General features: G+C 45.3%; 1 protein-coding gene across 1 annotated transcript; it reads left to right on the forward strand.

Moving 5' to 3' along the window:
- The first annotated feature begins 551 nt into the window (after nt 1-551).
- On the forward strand, nt 552-19,443 carry IFNLR1 (interferon lambda receptor 1). Its single transcript, XM_048501126.1, has 7 exons — nt 552-882; nt 1,789-1,909; nt 4,046-4,230; nt 6,181-6,329; nt 11,170-11,308; nt 12,430-12,545; nt 16,090-19,443. The coding sequence occupies exons 1-7, from the start codon at nt 831-833 to the stop codon at nt 16,999-17,001; spliced, it is 1,674 nt and encodes a 557-aa protein (XP_048357083.1). The 5' UTR covers nt 552-830; the 3' UTR covers nt 17,002-19,443.
- The last annotated feature ends 257 nt before the right edge of the window (nt 19,444-19,700 follow it).

Consider the following 19,700-nt stretch of genomic DNA (forward strand, 5'->3'; position numbering starts at 1 on the left):
TTAAGGAAAACACATTTCTGCAAATGTACAAAATAAAAAGCTGTATGAAACTCGATATCCATTTTTGTTATCTTTTTAGATAAGGTATACATACACCCTTTTAGCTTCTTAATTTTCCCCCCTTCTTTCATTTGTATCCTATCTAGTAAGTGTATCTTACAACAGTAAGCGGTAAAATAAAAGAGGTGCAAACCGTGCCGCTAAAATACAGGGCGAATTTGAATCTCTGTAATGGCGATAATAAAAGGGACAAAGCGAGGTGATGCATGCCCTTAAAAAAAACAAAACAGTAATGAGGAATGAACGGATGAGGGAGCATGCATAAAAAGATGCTTTCCTTTGGAATTGCAAGTGCAAGCAAGGGAATAAAACTCTAGCAATTCTCTGGCACGTGGAAAAGTGTGAGCGTGCCTCCCGGCCCCGCCCCCTCCGGAAGAGAAGAGGGCATGGTACAGCGAGATCCAGTTAGATCTCGGAAGCGAAGCAGGGTCGTTACTTAGAATAAGAGCAGGGGCGCCTCCACACACCCCCCCCCCCCGCCAGGCAGGGAGGCCAGGGCCTGGGTGCAAATCCGCCGGCTCTGGGAGACCGAGCCTGTAGAGGAGACCCACCAAGGAAGACTCTGCACAGGAAGCCAATTGCAAATCCCCTCGGCTTCTCACCTGCTGCTTTGGAAGCCCCCCTGGCTGCTGCGCCTTCACACCAGTGATCCTCCCTGCCCTCGAGAGGGACGCCGCCCACTGCCAGGTGTCGCAGGTGTGGCGGATTCCGGGAAGCCTCCGAAGAGTGAAAGTGAACGCGAAAAGCAAGCGGCTGATTTCCGCTTCGGGATGACTCTTTGGAGGCTGGTCGCCCTCTTGTCCTTCAGCCGGGTTCTCCTAGGTACGGTAGGTCACTCTGGAATCCCTCTTGCCAGACCGGGTCTTCGGAATCGTTGGAGGCAGCAGGCAAGATCTGTTCCGCTAAGGCACAAGATCTGGTCCCAGGAACCTTGCAGGCTGCAGCCGGCGCCTCGGAAGCTGTGCGGCTTAGCTGATGGGCATGATGGGCCCGGCCAGGTTGCCCGTGGTGGCATGCGACCTCTGCAGGCGCAGCTGCCCGGCAAGCGGAACAGCCCAGGGCCAGTTGAAAGTTGTCGTTGGGCGCGGGCGAAATCCCCCAAGTGGTGCTTTCTGTAGGCCGAGCGAACAAAAATGGGGCAATAGAAAGGAGGTGGGGGAAGACTTTCAGGGAAAGCCAGCTTGAACGGCCCACTGAGTGGATCCGGTGGATGCCAGCCATGTTCGGGTTCAACTGTTCTGGAAACTTTCACCATCAAGGGGCTGCATGAATCTGCAAGGGTGGGGGGGGGGGGCATTGTGTTCTTGTTTGGGAACACTTCCCTGCCTTGGAGAATGCATCCTTCAGAATGGGAAAGGTGCCCTGGTCCTAAAGCTTCTTCTCTGCTGCTCTGTTTTATCCTCACAACAACCCTGAGAGGTAGGTTAGCCTGAGAAAGAGTGACTGGCCCGAGGTCTTCCAGCAGGCTTTTGTGGCAAAGTAAGGTCTCCTGGAGTCTTATGTGAAAGTCTATCTGGTACACCATACTGATCTTTGGCATCTTTTGAAAAGCATCTTTAGTTTTTTCTTGATAACCTTTGTCTTTTCCTGCATGTGGTTAAAGCTCTTGTTTCACAACATTCATGGCTAAGGTGGATTGCATTTATAAATTCTTCCCAAAGCTCTGGAATGGACCATGGGCAAGAAATCAGCTCCAGAGGATTTAAAGGGTTTTTTTGTTTCTGCCAGGTGAAATGCTCCTTCCACCCCCTCCGAATGTGACCCTTGTGTCAAAGGATTTCAATCTGTTCTTGACATGGCTGCCGGGGGCTGATTACCCACCTGGGGTGTTCTACAGTGTTCAGTGGACGTGAGTATAATTTCCATTTAATTTTTCTGGGACTGTGACATGGAAGGAGATAGAGACAACCCGTTCACAAATCTTTGCCCATATTTCTCAAGTTGTGTTTGTGTACTGTTCGATGCCACATTTATTTATTTACTTGCTTGCTTACCTACTTCATTTATACCTTGCCCTTTCCCACAAAAGAGGCCCGAAGTGGCTCACGTCAGTCTTCTGTCTTTCATTTCCCCCTCAAAACAATTCTGGGAAGTAGCCATTTTCCCTTTAAAACAATCCTGTGAAGTAGGTTAAGTTGACAGTACGTGATTGACCCAAAGGTACCCTGTGAGCTTCCATGGCAGAGTGGAGATTCAAACCTGGCTCATCCAGATCCTAGTCCTACACTCTTAAGCACCACACCGTTTTGGCAATAGATGAAACTGTCCTTTGGCTGATCATGCCTTTCCAGTAGCATTTATTGATTCACAAGTCTGTCCACAATTCAAGGTCAAAATGGATGCGAGTCAGGCTGCCCTACTGGGCATTTCTGCAGAAACAACAGAAAATTTCTGCAGGAAAGAAGAAGTGGTGTATTAAATTTGTTTACTTACATTTCAGCCAGTGAAACCTTCAGCCTCATAATTTTCGTTGTGCATTAAGGGATTCTTGTAGTTATAAAGTATCTAAAGGGACACCAACCTTTTTCAACATGTGGACGTTGGGAACAGGAAGTGGGTATAATCACAAAATGGCTTCCATGGGGGCTGGGGTCAATCACAAACGTTGCAAGGCTCCCTGCCAAGCATCCTTCTGCTATGGAAGCAGCTGTTTCCAAATGAGTGCTTCATGCGAATACAAAAGTGAGGCCTCTTGGGCTCTCCTGAAGTGCCTTTCACTCCACTCAGATAGAGGAAAGCCAGGATTGTCTTTTTGCTTTTGTAACAAGCTGCTTTGAGGAAGAAATAGGCCATGATATATTGGTGTGTGTGTGTGTTGGATTTTGTTGATAGGGCCCACATCAGGGATCACTGATCTATCTGTTGCATGTTTATCTTGCCCATTCTCCAAGGATTTTCCCACTCTCCCACCCCCTCTTCAATTTAATCCTCGCAACAAACCTGTACAGGTTAGTAGAGAGAGAGTGACTGGCCCAAAATAACCGCAGGAGCTTCATAGCTGAATTCAAGTCTCCTCAGCTAACCACTGTGTCCACAGAGGTCCTTGTTGTTATGTGATTAGGGGACAGTGTTGCATAACCCTCGGCACATTCTGTCTTGCTTGCTGATGGTTGGCAGGGCTGTCCCTTACACTGGAAAATAGGACTCGGAGCAAAACTCTGATGCTGCCAGTTTATACAGCTACTGGCATTAGAATTTCATCTGGGGGTGGGGCGCTGCCTCACAAACCCATTGACCTTTTGTCTACTTTTCAAACTCTCTCTTCTCTTGCTGGGGTAGACCCAAACTACGAGTGCACTCTCCCCAGGACAGATCTGAACTAAAACTGCCTCTGTGCTCCCCTCAGTTTTCCATCCATCCTCTGAAGGATGATAGGATGCTGGAGCAGCCCTCCCATAGGCTCAAGGATAAAACACCTGAGTGGCTGTTTTCCCCTCCAGGAACAGGACAGCTGTCTGTCTAGCTGTGTGTGCCCCTCCCTTCAGCCTTTTAACAAGGAATTTTCTTGGAGGTCACACTGGTACCATAATGTCCCTTTATTGCAGAGTTCCCTAGTGTGGTGCCTGTGGGAGCTATGCTGCTCACCAGTTGGCCCTTGGCACCCACTGAGTTTTTCAGATAGTGGGCAGGACTACTGTAAAGGGTTGGTACTAGCTGCCCTCATTGAAATGAAAAGGGTTTCCACTGGAAGATCAGGAGAACTGGGAAGGCTGGGCTTTTCTTAGTCAATATGTGTGGTTCCATTCCTCCTTCAGGCTTTCCTTCTTCCTGGGAGGTGTTATGAGAGAGGTATTTAGTTTGGCTGATACTCCTGCAGTGACCATTTTGGGATGATGCTTATCACCCCCTTTCAGAATTCCACAGGTGACCGCCAGAAAACTTCCTCCTCTGCTGACATTTGTGGCTGAGCCGTCTGCAGATGTGTAGTTACCACCTTGTACTTGATTCTGAATTAATCCAGTGCTATTTTCGCTTCCTCTTTCAGTAATGTTTATAACGACTGGAAGGACTTTCTGCCCTGTAGAAACATCTCAGAAACAGTCTGCAACATAACGTGCGCTTCTCCAGACGTGTTCCACAGCTATGATGTCCGAGTGAAAGCTCAGGCCAGTGCTGGAACCAGTGCCTCAGCATGGGTGAACTGGGAAGGCATAGAGTACGAAGTTGATGGTACGATCAATGGACCCTGGACTTAGGTTAACATGGCAGGGCTGAGAGTTGCTTGTGCTGTTTTTTGTGTGTTTTTTTTACTGTCAAGTAACATCTGACTTATGGTGACCCCTGGTGGGGTTTCCATGGGAAGAGATGTTCCAACAGTGGTTTGCCATTGCTTGCCTCCATGTCACGACCTTGGTAGGCCTCCCATCCAAATACGTGGCAGGGTCGACCCTGCTTAGCTTCGGAGACCTGACTAGCCTTGGCTATCCAGGCCAGAGTCCTGTTAATTATACCAATTGTTAATTTGGGAGAGGGAAATGGGGGAAATATTCTATATATGCTCAGAGATGCAGACAGCCTGGAAGGCACAGGGAATCCCAAAAATGGGAGTTGCAGGGCTTTGCATCAAATTTGAGCTTATTTTGCAAAAATTGGGGGACCTAAAAAGGTTTTTTTCTAAGATCAAAACTGGACAATTTGGGGTACACTTTCTCTGCCACTGTCGTCTTCGTTCACTTCCACTTGCAAGGGAGGTAGGAAATCTCAGCATGCTGACAGCATCACGTTTTTAGTAGAACTGAGGGAGCCCTGATTTGGATACTCAAGGCTTACCCAATCTCATCAGAAGCTAAGCCAGGTCAGCTCTGGTCAGTATTTCGATAGACCACAAGCGTTCCCCGTAAGCTGCACGGCTGTGTAGGCACCTTGTCGATACTGCACAGATCGGCCAGCAACCAGCAGGGGAAGCTCCCACAGGTGGTTCTGTGCCGCTCAGTAGTAGGGAACTTCTGTACAGTTCCCTACCATGGTTAGAGAAAGTATTGGAGACCACCAATGAAATCCAGTATTACTGCACAGAGCCAGGCAATGGCCAACCCCATCTGAACATCTCTTGCCTTTAAAACCTGACAGGGTCTTCATAAGTCAACTGGAACTTGATGGCCCAAAGAAAATTTGGGGGGGAGAAAGGGGAGCAAATGAGATACGAGGCTGCTGTTTTTTGTGGTAGCCTCATGTTTTCCCAAACAACCTGCAACAAGAAATCAAACCTTTCCCAGACATCTGGAATACTCTTCCAGGTTCGTTCTCACTTGCTGCAGGTTGTTTTGGAAAAAAACTATTTAAGTAACAATAATTAAGCCTGCCATCAAAAAGGGGTTGGGGGAAGCAACAATGGTACAAATAATGCAAAGACCAAAAAATGTAAACTCTGAACAACAGGATAATTTCAGAGATGTTACATGGCCAGATAAGATTGAAATTCCTGAAACCATTTGTACTGCAACAAGCCTTTATTGGCATTTGGAAGCCCTTACCAGATAGAAGTTACCCTTGTGTACTTTCCTCAAAGTCATCACCAGTAAGTTGTGTACTGAGCAGAGACCTAAAGATGACTACCAGGTGTAGCAAAATATTCACCTCTGCATTACAGAACAAGTGGTTGAAATGGGGTATGAATGTGGTCCAGCTGCAGAGTATCTGTTAGGTATTCAGAATGTCCCAGGTTTTGTTCCTGGCAACTCCTATTAAAAGGAGCAGATAGCCTAGTTAGTAGATAAAGTGAAAGACTTCCACTTGAGACTCTGGAAAGCTGCACCATTTAGACTAGGCAAAACTGACCTTGATGGGCTGACTATATAAGGCAGCTTCATGTGCTCAGAGGCTAGGGGACAGAAAATGGGGTTGACTGTGGAAAAGGTACAAAGGCAGTGATGACAGAGATAGAAAAGTTGCCTCTCCAATTATGTAAGCCCCACTGGCAGCCTGTGGCTGTGCCAGGGGACCAAGTGTGTGAAAGATGGTGCCCACCTCCTAGGAAAAGGGCATCATGTGCTTGCTTTGGTATGGGTGGATCAGGTGATGCCCAGACAAGCCTAATTATCAGGTTGCCTATTTATCTTTCTAAATGCACATTGGCCTCTATTCTTGGGTAATTCTCTGAAAACTGCTTTTAATTTATAGTGAAACTCGCTCCCCCAGATTTGCAAGTAAGGAAGAATGGGGACACCATTGTAGTGAATGCCACTTTCTCCTACCCCTTGTGCTTGAAGGATCTATTTCATGATTTGACCGCTGACTTGGAAATTAGGGAAGTTGGAACCAACAACACAGTAAGTAGAAGAGCCAGAGCTTTGTCATTTTCCAAGATAGAAGTGTGGTCAGTAATGCTTCAGCGGAAGTGTGTGCTTCCACAGTGGAAAATAGTTTGGAAGGACTATGAGCAGGCAAGTGAGCAATGAATTGGGGGCGGGGGGCAGGGACCCAGCTTGGTGATTGGAGTGGTGGGAGGGGGGAATGGAGAGGCTGTTGCCAGGCCTAGCAGTGGCTTGGTGCCACTGTCTGGTCAGTCCAACTTGGTATTTGGGCTGGCGGGGGGTGGGGGTAGGCAGGATAATGGGGCCCTGTCCCACTGGGCCTGGCTTGGTGTTTGGACCGGAAGGAACTAGGATCCAGTGGGAGCATTCTGCAAAGAAGGAGGTCCAGGAAATGCCAGCACATGAATTCAAAAATCTCCTGAGATCTTTTGGTGGAAAAGGGTTTACTAGGATTCCAAGACACAATAGGTCAAGCTTCAGGGTCAATTCTCATAGTATGAAGTCCTCATGACTACCACAACATCTTCCTCTGAGAGGTGTGCCTGGAGGTCCACATCAGGAACTCATTTCCTAGCCATGCATGTGCCATTTGAATTGGGATCATGGTATGCAGAGAGATGAGGCTTAAACCTCATCCCCCTACCCCCCAGGGAGCTAGTGTTTTCCCACTGGGGAAACTTAATGTATACTGATGACTACTGGTACATTTCCCAAAATACCATTTCAGGTCAGGAAAACAGTATGTGGGAGAGAAGCTTAAGTCCCTTCTGCTCCTGTGCCACAGACCCAAACAGAATTGGGTCTGTGTGCATATGTGAATTAGGTTCCCAGAGTGCAACCTCCGACATGTTAGATTGAAACATGTTAGGTCGACTGAAGACTTCATAGTATGTTAATCAACCCATAGAGATCCTTGTGGATCCTCAGCAAGTTTGAACCTTATATGATCTCTAGCAATTGGCGAAAAGTGATTGAAAAGAAAGTCACTATGTTCGGGCTTTCACCAAACTTTTTATTGTGTTTAGGTTACGAGATGGTTCTAAAATCAATATACCAAAGATTCAAAGATATTACGTATGCAAAACTAAGAACTGGTGCAGTAACTATTTGCTCTCCATTCGCTTTTGGTTTGGACTATTACCCACCATTCAATGTAGCTAATTATCTGAACAACTTAACTATAGCTCGTTATATAAACTTATTCTCCAGAGCGAGATTAAATGTGTTTGAATTGGAAATGTTGTCTGGCCGTTTGAAGGGTATTCTGTATGAATATAGGTTATGTCAGTGTAATAATAACATGATTGTATCAATCACACACATTCTGTTAGACTGTTCTTGGTATTATTTACCTCATAAGAAATTGCTATTCCCATGGTTAAATAATAGATTTTTCAGTTCTGAATTGTCAAAGGTTAAATACCTACTTGAGGACAGAGTCTTTAAATTAATTTTAGATGTTGCAAAGTTTTTATCTCAATTCTCAAGAATTAGGTCGGCTAAGATAATGAAGTGATAATTTTGTATCATATGAAAATAGCACTGTTTTACACTGTCTTAAATTCCATGCAGTTATAATATTGCTTGTGTATCTGTTATCTGTTTTTAAAATTGTATGGAGTCTATGGACTATGAACAAATAGAGAAACAGAGATGGTCTCAGAGTAGTTTCAGACCCTGGTTGTCTGTGCCCATGGTTATCTGTATATATAAAAAGCTAACCATGACTTTGTTAGTCACGGTCTAACTCAGGAACTGCTGGAGCAAACGCCCTGAAACTTTCAGGGAATGCTTCTCATTCATCAGAGTGTGTTTGCCCATACTGAAAAGGCTCAGGTAACACACCTAGGCCAGGTAAAAGCACTCGGAAGGGTTGGGGTTGACTGCACATGCCCCAAACCTCGGAGCTGCTCGAAACAGCCAGGGTGCTGGCGCCGGAGGAAGGCGCAAACAGAGGGGCGGAACGAGGAAGCGAGCCGGCAAGACGCGGAAGGGCAGCTGATGGGCCCCAGTCCTGGCCCTGAGTAGAGTGGGGCTGGGGGGGGAATACCTGACAGGTCAAATGGCCGCCGCCGGAGGAAGGTGCGAGCGGAGGGACACCAGGAGGAGGCGAGACGGCCACCACCGGGGAACGCGCAGTCCTGTGAGCCCCCCCTCTAAGCCACAGCGAATCGTGGCCGGGCCTGCTAGTGTGGAAATATGATAGAAGGCACAAAGAACTCAGCTTCCTGGGAGTCTTGTTTTCTTCCCCCCCTCCTTTTTTAAAAAGCAAATATCTAGTCTGTATGTTTGTGATTATCAGCTTGTAAGTCTGTGAGGTGTGCCTTATGAAAAAAGCCAGAGGAGTTCCTGATCAGTCAGTCTTTCTACAAGTGGACCACTTCAGAATGATTGTGCAGGATTGCATGTTCGTCCTTATTTGTTAGATTTCCACATGCAAGGACTTTTAGTCCTAGAAGAAATGCTTAAAATTAGGATCCTCTAACTCCATTCCCAGTAAGTGCAGTCTGGAGTGCTGTACTCCCTCCCCATTTCCATCCCCCACACACTTTGGAAGTTTTTAATGATTGAACAGATTTCCAAATGTTTGACAAAGTGAATTCTCTGCCACTTACAGATTGTTCCTGTATTCCAAAGGTGAATGTGGGCGTTGGCCTTGAGAGCAGCAGTTTTTTATGTTTACAGAACTGAACTCCACGTAGCTGTTTTCAACTTTCCTCCTTTTAACATTCAAAGAGGCAGCTGCAGCTCAAGTGAAATTATGATTTCATGCACCCTGGTCATTCTTGAAGGAAAAATATGGATGATGTGATTCCTGGTAGGCTGTTGAGAGATGGGGCCTAGAGTAGAAGCTGAACATCTGCTAGGGATGCTGAAGAGTCATCCTGCTTAGAACCTTCTGCTAAAATGATCTTAGGGCTTATCAGGAGGACTTTGCTGTGCATCTGCTGTAAAGTTGGCATGTGCTGGGTCCCTGTTGAAACTTAAGTTCTCAGGCGCATGACACCTGATTTGAGTTGGGGCTGTGGTGCAGGGGGAGTAGGACCTTCAGCTCACCCTGTGGTGTTTTCCTGATCTGAAATGGCCTTGGAGAACTGCTGTTTGCCCCATCAGAGAAACATACATTTAATAATGGGCTACACTTAAGGGTGAAGTTAGATGGTACGTGTGATACAAGCCAGGTAACAGCCCAATCCAAATTGCACAGGAAGTATCAGGAACTAATGTTCCCAAGTCCAATTTGGTTCAGAAGTCCTGCCCTGTTTTCTTACGCCAAAATGTTTGTGGGGAGACTTGTATATTGACTGCAGCATGTGGGACTCCACAGCAGGGCAAACAGTCTCCTGCAGCAATTTTGACTCTGGAAAATAGTGTGGGAGGAAAGGCTGGGATTCCTCCTCTCCCTGTACCACACTCGCACGCCAAATCAGGCCCCACAGTGCTTGAAAACTTTAGTTCTCTGATGTTCCATGTGACTGCCAGTTGGACTGAGGGACCCCTAACATGAATCATGCCCCACATATCATCTAGCTGAGCTCTGTGTTCTCCCAGCAGAGCAAATAACTGCTCTCCGGGACAGTGTCAAGTTAGGAAAATAGCATGGGAGCCAGCATGGTGTAGTGGTTAAGAGCAGGTGGATTCTGCTCTGGAGAACCAGGTTTGATTCCCCACTCCTCCACCTGAGTGGCAGAGGCTTATCTGGCGAACCAGATGTATTTCCGCACTCCTACATTCCTGCTGGGTGACCTTGGGCTAGTCACAGTTCTTTGGAACTCTTTCAGCCCCACCTACCTCCAAAGGTGTTGGTTGTGGGGACAGGAAGGGAAAAAGAGTTTGTAAGCCACCTTGAGTCTCCTTACAGGAGAGAAAGGGGGAAATAAATCCAAACTAAAAAAAACCCTCCAGTCGTCTCTGCCTTTGTGCTGTAGTTGCTATCCCAGTCAGTCCCACACATGCCTGTGAATTAAATTCCAAATATAGAATTACTGGAGTGTGTCTGATTGACAGGGCTGGAAAGGCACAAATGGGGACATAAGAACTTTGTAATTTGTAGGTAGGTACTTAGACTGTATGGCCAGTAAAAAAAAAAACCTTCTGGCTGTGGTTTTAGAGACCTGGAGTAGACAAAACTGCACTACATGGACCATCAGTCTGACTCAGGTGTTCTCATACTGGACTGCTTGGAGAAAGGCTAAGAATATATTCTCGAAATGCCAATAATGTCAGGACAGTTGCCCTTTTTTAGTGGCCCCTCTGCTCCTGTGACTTTAAACACATAAAACCTTTCCCTGTGACTTTACACCAGGAAAATCATTCCTGTGTGCATATCTGTGTGTAGTCATTTATGTACGTAGCTATTTTTATCCTATTTTCTCCCCAATAAGGACCCAAAGCAGTTTATATTACTCTTGTCTTCTCCATTTTATCCTCACAACAAATTTGTTAAGTTGGTTAGGTACAGGGTGAGTAACAGCCAACAAATCTGTGGTAGAGTGTGGCTTTGAACCTGGGTCTCCCAGATCCTAATCCAATATTCTCGCCACTGCCCCACACTGGCTGTCATTAAAGATTAGAGCCCCTTCCGCACATGCAGAATAATGCAAATTCAATCCACTTTCACAATTGTTTGAAAGTGGATTTTGCTATTCTTCACAGTAAAATCTAGCTTCAAAGTGCATTGAAAGTGGATTTGAAAGTGCATTATTCTGCATGTGCAGAAAGGGCCATGGGTGGTCAGCAAGCATCAATGTGAGATCCATCTCTGTTTGTTCTGGAGCTGAGTCCTTTTGTGAATCACTCAAAGTTATGTTTCCCGATGTCCCTGTTTATTTCAAGCTACTTTCTTATCTGCTAGGAAAAAATCACAGTGAAGAATACAGAGGACTTTGATGCTTCTGTTTTCAACGGCAACGAATACTGCTTCAGTGCGCGAGCGAAGTTAGATAACATGCACAGCAACTTCTCAGAGCCAACTTGCCTGCAATTACACAAAGGTAAGCCCTGCAGACAAGGACTAGGCATCTATAAAAAGGCTGCAGTTCTCTGGCATGCACAGCAGATGTGTTCATCTTGGCCCCACTGAAATGACTGAACACATCTTTTGATGAGGATATGACTGTGCAGCCCTATCTGCTATAAATGACCACTAGTAAATGATTAGCAATGTATCCATGTTTTAAATGCAGCAATTAACAGCTTTTTTTTTGGTAAAATGATGAGGTAATGTTTTACATGATTCTCTAAGTGGCAAGAAGTTACAGGGGCAGCACTATAGGTTTTAATTTCTGTTGTACCCATGCACTGAAGATTCATAGTTGTCTTTGTTTTATTTGGAAATAACACAAATATCAGGCACAGAAAATATCGAAAGCAAATAGGCACTCCCATAGTAAACTTACCAACTCTTAATCAGAATGTTTGATTTGATTTATTAGATTTAATATGTCGCCACTTCCCTTCTGGGCTCAGGGCAGGTCACAACATATATGAAACATTTAAAACATCTAGTAAATATTCAATAAAGTAAAAGAAAGCTTAATAATAATAAAATATTTAGAAACATCAAACAATGAAATATAAGAAACATCTAATAATAAACATCTTGAGAAGTATAATAAAACCCGAGTAACTTATTAAGTTTCAATTCAGTAAAAATGGACAGTACAGTACAGTAAAGTTTTACAGTACTTCACACGCAGCCAAGAGGGCAACTCACTTCACACATTACAAAGTCCTTGTGCCCCCTATATGGCCACCACAGGGTCGGTATGCTTTATACTCAGAACTGGATTCCCATGGTATGGACCAAACTCATAGTGGGATCAGGAGGAAGGCTTTTAAGCCTTCCCCGTACCATTTTCCTGCCCTGGAGAACTGCTGTTTGCTCCAATGAAGAAATTTGCATCTACAACTGGCTACACCTTATATTTTTCCAATGGAGCAAATAGTCACTTCCCAGATCATTGCAGACTGGCAAAATAACAGATGCTTGTCTTATTAGTATGGTTCCCACTGAGGAAGGGGAGTAAATGTTAACCTAGTTTTTAGGTTAGATGAATTACCATCATAGTTTCTGAAATGCTTCTACTTTATTTTTCTTGTTTTTCTTTTGCAGCAGGTGCCTGGGCATTCGCTGCTGTCCCAGTGCTCCTCCTGTTCATCTTGGTTCTTTTCATCGTCCTTCTTCTCTACCAGTCCAAAAGTAGACCTGTCAAAAGCCCCCAGGCTTTGGTACGGAAAGTATGGCTGGCTATATTTGAAATATAGAAAGCACAAGATGGATCCCTCAATTAACATCCAGTCAGCAGTTCTTACCCAGTAGCCTGGCAAAATTCATTACCTTTCATGATGTTAGGGTGGATAAGATTACCAGCCAGATGGGGGGTGGGCTGGGGGCAGGGACAGAGGGAGAGGAAACTGCGCCGGGGGCACAACCTTCCTGCGCGCACCCCTGCGCCCCACCCCTGGGAGGGAGGGTCTGGGAGCGATTTTTTCACCCCCCAATGGCATTGCCCCCCCCCCCCGACCCGTTGCAGCTTTGCAACTGGTTGGCGGGTTAAAATTTACCTAGCTAAAAAAGAAGTTTCTGCAGAGAGCAGGTCTCAGCCACAGAGCACATCTAGAAAAGTTTACCTGCCTGCCCCACACCAAAATGTTCTGTAATTTTAAAGCTCCCCACCTAGTTTAACTAAAGCAGTGGTTCTTAAACTTCTGAAAGTAGAATTCATTTCAAAATTTACTGTAACTTTATTTTAGATTTTGGCTTCCACTTGCAAAGTCATTCCATTCTATTTTCTCCCTCCTCAACATCAAACGTGGGACTCTCACAACAGCTAACCCTGAATATATTTACATGTCTTTTTCCAGAGCCAGCTTCACAAGCAGCTTTTTCAGCACCAGGCTGTTTGGCTGAAAAAAGCCGAAAAGGCTTTTGGCGGGCGGGTTTCTATTTGGCTTAACCAAATGGCCCACCCTAATCGTATCTTGAATGACAACTGGGTCACCCCTACCAATTCCCTTCTGCAGTGCAGAGCTGCAGGAAAGTGTCAAATGGTTTCTAGGTCATGTGTCAAGAGTGTGGCATGGAAGGCCTGGATGTGGGAGAAATGCCCTGAACCATATGCAATATGGTGAAAGCTCCCTGGCAGAACTGTTGAAGGAAGAGGTTTTTTTGTCACAGCAGAAAGCCTAAAAATACAAAGATGCACAATAGCTTCTACTATACCTCTTTCAACAAAAAGAACTCAGTGGGGTTCTGCATTTTAAGGTGGAAGTTCAATTAGTGTGTTTCCACTTTACAAATTTGCGATCATTGAACAATATCAAAACAAAACAGATTTTGTGGAGGAGAGAAAGCCAAGAGTACACTTCTGTGCTCAATCCTGATTGGTGGGAGCGGACCCATCAAACTGCACTTTCCCGTCAGCAGCTTTGAACTGCCTCTTCGCCCCCGTTAAACCACCACCCTCACCTCCCTTTGCACCTCCTGCAGTTGTTAGTACTGGTGGTCTTAAAAAGCGTGTTTCAATGATCCCTGCAAAGAGCCCTAAGATTAAACAAAGCTGCCCCCAAGTGAGGCAGAGCACAACCCTGCATGCAAAACTAGTGCCAGGGACTCCTTGAGAACTCCTAACATGCCCTGGGAGTTTGCTCTCCTTTCTGTGTAGACAGCTGGAGCTGGCAGGGACACCATTGTGCATTCCACATAGGGAGGGGAGGAAGAGCAGAAGGCAGCCAGCAACCCTCCTCTGGGGGAAAGATGGAGAGTCCCCAACGCCAGCTTGCCACCACCCAACAGGAAGGGATCTTGTATGCTCTGCTGCTTATCTTCTATACAGTCTAGTGAAGGGCAGCAGCTACCTCTCCCCTATGTTGAGTTTACACAATTAAGAGCATAAAGCTGTTCCCCATTCAATCCATTAGCTGCTAGAGCCATTTTTTCCCCAAGGAGACATTAGTGATTGGCCAGTCTTGTTGCTGGGATTTTATGAAGTCTATCGGAGGGGGGGCGGGCAGGGAGGTAGCACTGTGTAACCCGATTTCATCAGATCATAGAAGGTAAGCAGATTGGGTACTTGGAAGGGAGACCATCAAGGAAGGATTTGCAGAGGAAGGCAGTGGCTAACTGCTTTTCACTTGCCTTTAAAGCCCCTTGCTGGGTTCACCTAACTACGGAAGCTACTGAGGGAGACATTAAATGGTGGCTGCTTGAAACAGGCACTAGGACCCTGCAGAGCACAGCTCTGAAAATAAGGTCTGGAAGGAAGTGGTGGCATTTTAATACACAATTGCTCTTGGTTCTTTATGTTGAAAAGGGTATAGGAGTAACCAAAACAACACAAAACAAAACAGTGTGTAAACTATTGAGTTCTCCAGAATTCTTCACCAGGCTAAATGCTACACAAAAAAAGATTTTTAAAGATGGAGAAGAAAAAAGATGATGTACCAAAGAATAATTTTAAGACCTGTTCATGCCAGGATCCGTGTGCTTAATGCTATGCAGGAATCCAGATTTCAGAATGGTGCTGGTATCAGGTTACACCTTGGTTTCGGTGTTCTCTATTGAAATTACAAAGGCCAGCAATTTTTCTAGCAATTAAATAGTTCTACCATCTGCAGAGAAAAATAATCACAAAATGCATTTCTCTGGAGCTCACTGATGTTCAATTAAATATAGTGTACTTCAGATGAAACCACAAAGTTATTGCTTTGGCTATTATAGGTTTTCCAGGCTGTGTGGCCATGGTCTGGTAGTTTTGCTAGATCATGCCCGCACAGCCTGGAAAACTTAAAACAGCCAGTTAAGCCCAGCCATGAAAGGCTTTGACAGTTCACTGACTATTTTGTTAAAAATATGTTTCCTGACTAATCAAACACTTGATACTTGGATTTGAAATTCAGAGCTGCTCAATTTCTTGATATTTGCTATTTGGCAGTATTCGTTAGGGTTAGCACATAATACATGAACACATGAAATTGCCTTATGAAAGTCAAAATATTGGCCTGACTAGACCACTATAACCCACATAAGTGCTCTAATATCTCAATCAAAGGTTCTCCCTGAGATCCTTCAACTGGAGAGGCCACAAACTTAATTTAGAAACTTCTATATGCAGAACATGAACTTGTTGGCTCCTTTCCATAATTCACTGTTTGAATAGATGGCATTTAAAGGCTTATAGTATTTCCTTGATATCATGCAAGGGTATTGAATATTCCACAATTGGCAGTTTATGAGATTTCATCTGTAACATCTGTCTCAGTCCTTTGAAGCAGTGGGGGGGGGTTGGTGCCACCCCCGCCCCCACCTGCACCCCACTTACCATAGCTGAAAGACTTAAAAGCTGTTAAGTTTTTAAAAGTTAAAAAGAACAGCCTGGCTGGGCCGCCATGGGGTGCCTGGCCTCCACCAGGCTGCTCCAGGCCACAGGGCAGCCCAAGGAGGGGAGTGTGGGGAGTGATCCTCTGCCCCCCATGCCACTGCCCAACCCCGCCCCCAGCCACGTGGTAGCTACGCCTATGCTTTGAAATGAATGAGAAGAGTATAGCTCTATTTAGGTTTAGATGCATTTTGAAGAGGAAATTTCTCACTTGAAATATAAATAGAGGAACTAGAAATTTGGCTGGATTTTGAATATTTGCCAGTGCGTGTTTTTGCTCTTCGCACAAGAGCAAGATTTCCATATCAGTTTAAACTCTTTTAAAAAGGATTACAAAATAAAAGGCAGAACTGTTTGTCTCGAAATGATCAGCTTCATCCTCTCTCCCCAATTAGGAATTTTCCAGCCTTAAATATCCGAAGAAGTTCTTGGAATTCAACAAAAAGGAATTCATCAGTGTCTTGACATGCCCTGGACACCCTGTTGGAGTTGAAAATAGAAGTAGGCTTATACCCCAGGTTCGTTCACAGTTGGTTCCGGCTGTGTTAGAAGAATATGGGCATGAAGAGGAGGAGGATGAAGAAGATGATGAAGATGATGATGATGATGATCCTGGCAGCCACATACCATATACAGAAATTCGTCCATTCCAGAAGAATGAGCTACACAGCCAGATGGTTGGTCTGGATGAGAAAGGGTCCAAACCATGCTCTGAATCTGACAGTTCTGAGCTTGATGAAGGCTCTATGCCAGGTTTATGCCAAGGATCTATGCCAAGGTCCTTTGTTTTGACAAACACAGTCTTTGAGGAGACACATTCCAGGTACCATGGGTGTGAGACCCCTTCACTTTCTGCAGGTACCTCTTCAGAGAAATCCTCGGCATGTTCAGACTGTTACCTGGCTTCTCAAAGAGGTCTGGAAGATTTGGATCACAATACAGAGGTCTTGTTTCAGTTGTCTGACTGTAACCTCCCCACTGGGAAATTATTTATACCTTTAGAAAGTGTTTGGGACGCTAGTTTTGGGACCCTAGGAGACCAACAAATATCACTGTTTAGAGAACAAAACCATCAGGACTTCTGTGACCTCTTTCTTGAGGATGAGAAACTATCTGCAAATTACTCTTGTGGTTATAAAGGAGATGTGGTTGAAGAGTCTCCTTTGAAGGTGCCTTCTAGAGATGACTTGGAAGACAGTATGCTGGGTGGAAACAAGGGCTCCGTAGCGGACTGTTCTCCACAACCTAAATACCATGGATATCGGTCCAGGCCTGTGCATTATCTTTCAAGAATTTTACCGGAATGATTGGTACCGGCCTCCTCAGAGTACCCACAGAGATTAGACGTTTCTTCCCATCGAGATCAGATTTGCAAATTTTGCACTAACATGTCCAAATTCTACAATAAGGAGAGGCAAATGGGAATCACAGATTCATTGCCCAGAAGATATTGTGTGAATCAGGCTTGTGCACATTTTTTAGTTTCACTCAAGGCTTTTTGGAGTGTGACAATAATTAGCGTGTACATCCTGTTTCCCTGCATTTGTTCCATCGTGTTCATTGGTAACAGAGACACACAGGGCAACAAGAAGCTATTGAGCTCTCTATATGCAAAAAAAGTATTAATTCTGAATGGAGACTTTGCCATGAGATTTTGAATTTTCTCCTGAAACTGATGCCCTTTCTGCACAGCGGCAGCAGTACTTCTCCACCGGCATAATTTATGCCGGTGGAGGTGTGGGGACTGCTTGCACGAGCAGTCCCAGCTCCCTCCCTCTCGGTCGCCCTCCCCCACTCACCTGCCTCTCCAGCATCGCTCTGAAAACCCCTGGATGTCGGAGTATAGTGTGGGCGGGTCCCTGCAGTTCTCCAAAGCATCACTGGAGAGGCAGGTGAGTGGGAGCGACGGGGAAAGAGGCGACTTCCCTGCGGTGTGGTTCACACCGCGCCACTGGGAAGATGCAGTTTTTAAAAAACCTCGCTCAATGAGCGAGGTTGTTAGGGACAGCTTCACGCTGCCCAGGGAAAGGCAGGACAGCGCTACTGCGATGCAGGAACGCCGGCCATGAGACTGCTCTCCCAGGGACTGCGTTTTTGCCGTCCCTGGGACGCTTCATTTGGTCTGTGCGGAAAGGGCCTGAGTGGCAGATACCAGGGCTCTTGGTAGGCCAAACCCAGTGAGATGAATATTAATCCAGAACAAGGGTATCATCTATATAGCAATTACAAGACTGAGAAAACTGGCTGGTTTAATAAGCAGAGATTGATAACCTGAAGAAGGAATCTATAGTGATGATGAGAGAACTGGCAAGAAATTGTAGGAGCTGAAGTGGCAGATTATGGGCATCATATCCAGAACTGGTAATCAATACTATATAAACCCCCAACCAATCAGGAGGCTAGGCTGGGGCCTATCAGAGCCTGATAAATGCATGAAGAAGTGGTGATAGGGAGAGAGATTTTACCACTGTTGTCTTTTAATGCTGCAAGTGTGGCTGAACATAAACACTTCTCTCCCTAGACCATAGCCAGCCAAATTGGGTTCCAAAATCTAGTGGGTTTTCTTTTCCACAAGAGGTGACTTCCAGTTGTTAGTGCTGGATACTCTGCAATTATGAGTACGACTTATACAGTGCAGTCATTCTGAGGGTTATTTTTTAAGATAAATTTTGATCACAGCTCCTTATGTCTGAACAAGTTTGCAGAACTGAAAGAACTCTGCTGGGAAGCCTGAACAAGATTGTGGTGGAGTCTTCCATGTTGCTTTGCACATTTGCCTCACTTCCTGGTAGAGTCTCGCGACATACTGGTGTCTGCACCCTTACCAGCATATTGTCCAAGTCTTCTGAACAGTTCTGACATCACCCTGGTGTGCAGTGCTAGAATACAGTGTGGTTCTGTTATGTCAAAGATGTGTCGGGCTATTCTGGCCATCAGACACCCATCAGACTGTTCCCAAGCCAATTTTGGCATCTGCCCATGAATCATGTGGAGTTCAGCCTGGGAAAAAATAGCTATGGAGGTCACTCATTGGTTGACTTATGGAACCAGTGCACATTCTGATTCAGTCTTGACTTCCAACGATGCAAGTTTCTGGCTTTCATGAACAAAATGTGGATAGAATTATTTGTTGCTCAAAACCAAAGCTTCAGATATGAAACACCTCAGCATCAAAAAGGTTCTGTAGGAGCCTTTGAGCTTCAATTCAGTATTCCTATGCAGTTGCCAGGATAAGAAACATGTTTGCATATTTGGAGAGTTAGTTATGTAATTGGTAAAATATATCCCTTTATAAAGGCTGCTGTTGGAACCGAAATCCACTTCACTTGAACACAAGAGGGCATCTGAGATCCTGAACTGTTACTATGGTGGATCCAACCATGTTAATGAAACTGAAGATCCCTCCTGTTTTCTTAAGCAGAGAATAGTGATTTTTGCTCATTTCACATACCCTACACACCTCCATAATGTTGTTCCTAAAAATTTGTTAAACTTTCCTCCATAACAACATTTCCAGGGGCTACAGTGGGCTGGAGAAAGCTGTGAAATTTACCACCCCTTCTTGAAACCTGAAGGCAGCTTAAGATTTTCTGAACTGCATGGTTGGATTGACAGTGCTACAGGTTCAAATATAGTTCTTCTGCTATAGACCAACATGACTACTTATCTGAAACTTTGATGGTACATTTCTGCTTACATAAATAGAGCATTAACGATGCATATGCTAGCCCAGGGGTGTCCAAATCTGGCACCCCAGATGTACATGAACTACGATTCCCATCAGCCCCTGCCAGCATGGCCAATTAGCCATGCTGGCAGGGGCTGATGGGAATCGTCCATGAATATCTCGGGCGCCAGAGTTGGACCCCCCTGTGCTAGCCCCTATAGATTGCTGAGTCCTTACTAAGAGGCATTGCTTTGCTTTTGCCAGCCCCCAGTTTTTGTCAACTAGTCACTTTGAGAACAACCTGAAAGGCCATGCCATTGTCATGCCAGTGTTCCATCC

This window comes from Sphaerodactylus townsendi, linkage group LG06 (assembly GCF_021028975.2).
Source record: "Sphaerodactylus townsendi isolate TG3544 linkage group LG06, MPM_Stown_v2.3, whole genome shotgun sequence".
Classification (NCBI taxonomy): domain Eukaryota; kingdom Metazoa; phylum Chordata; class Lepidosauria; order Squamata; family Sphaerodactylidae; genus Sphaerodactylus; species Sphaerodactylus townsendi.

Coding starts and splice junctions, on each gene's coding strand:
- IFNLR1 (XM_048501126.1), top strand. CDS start 831: ATGACTCTTTGGAGGCTGGTCGCCCTCTTGTCCTTCAGCCGGGTTCTC. Junction 1,910..4,045: donor TTCTACAGTGTTCAGTGGAC/GTGAGTATAATT, acceptor TTCCTCTTTCAG/TAATGTTTATAACGACTGGA. Junction 11,309..12,429: donor TTGCCTGCAATTACACAAAG/GTAAGCCCTGCA, acceptor TTTCTTTTGCAG/CAGGTGCCTGGGCATTCGCT.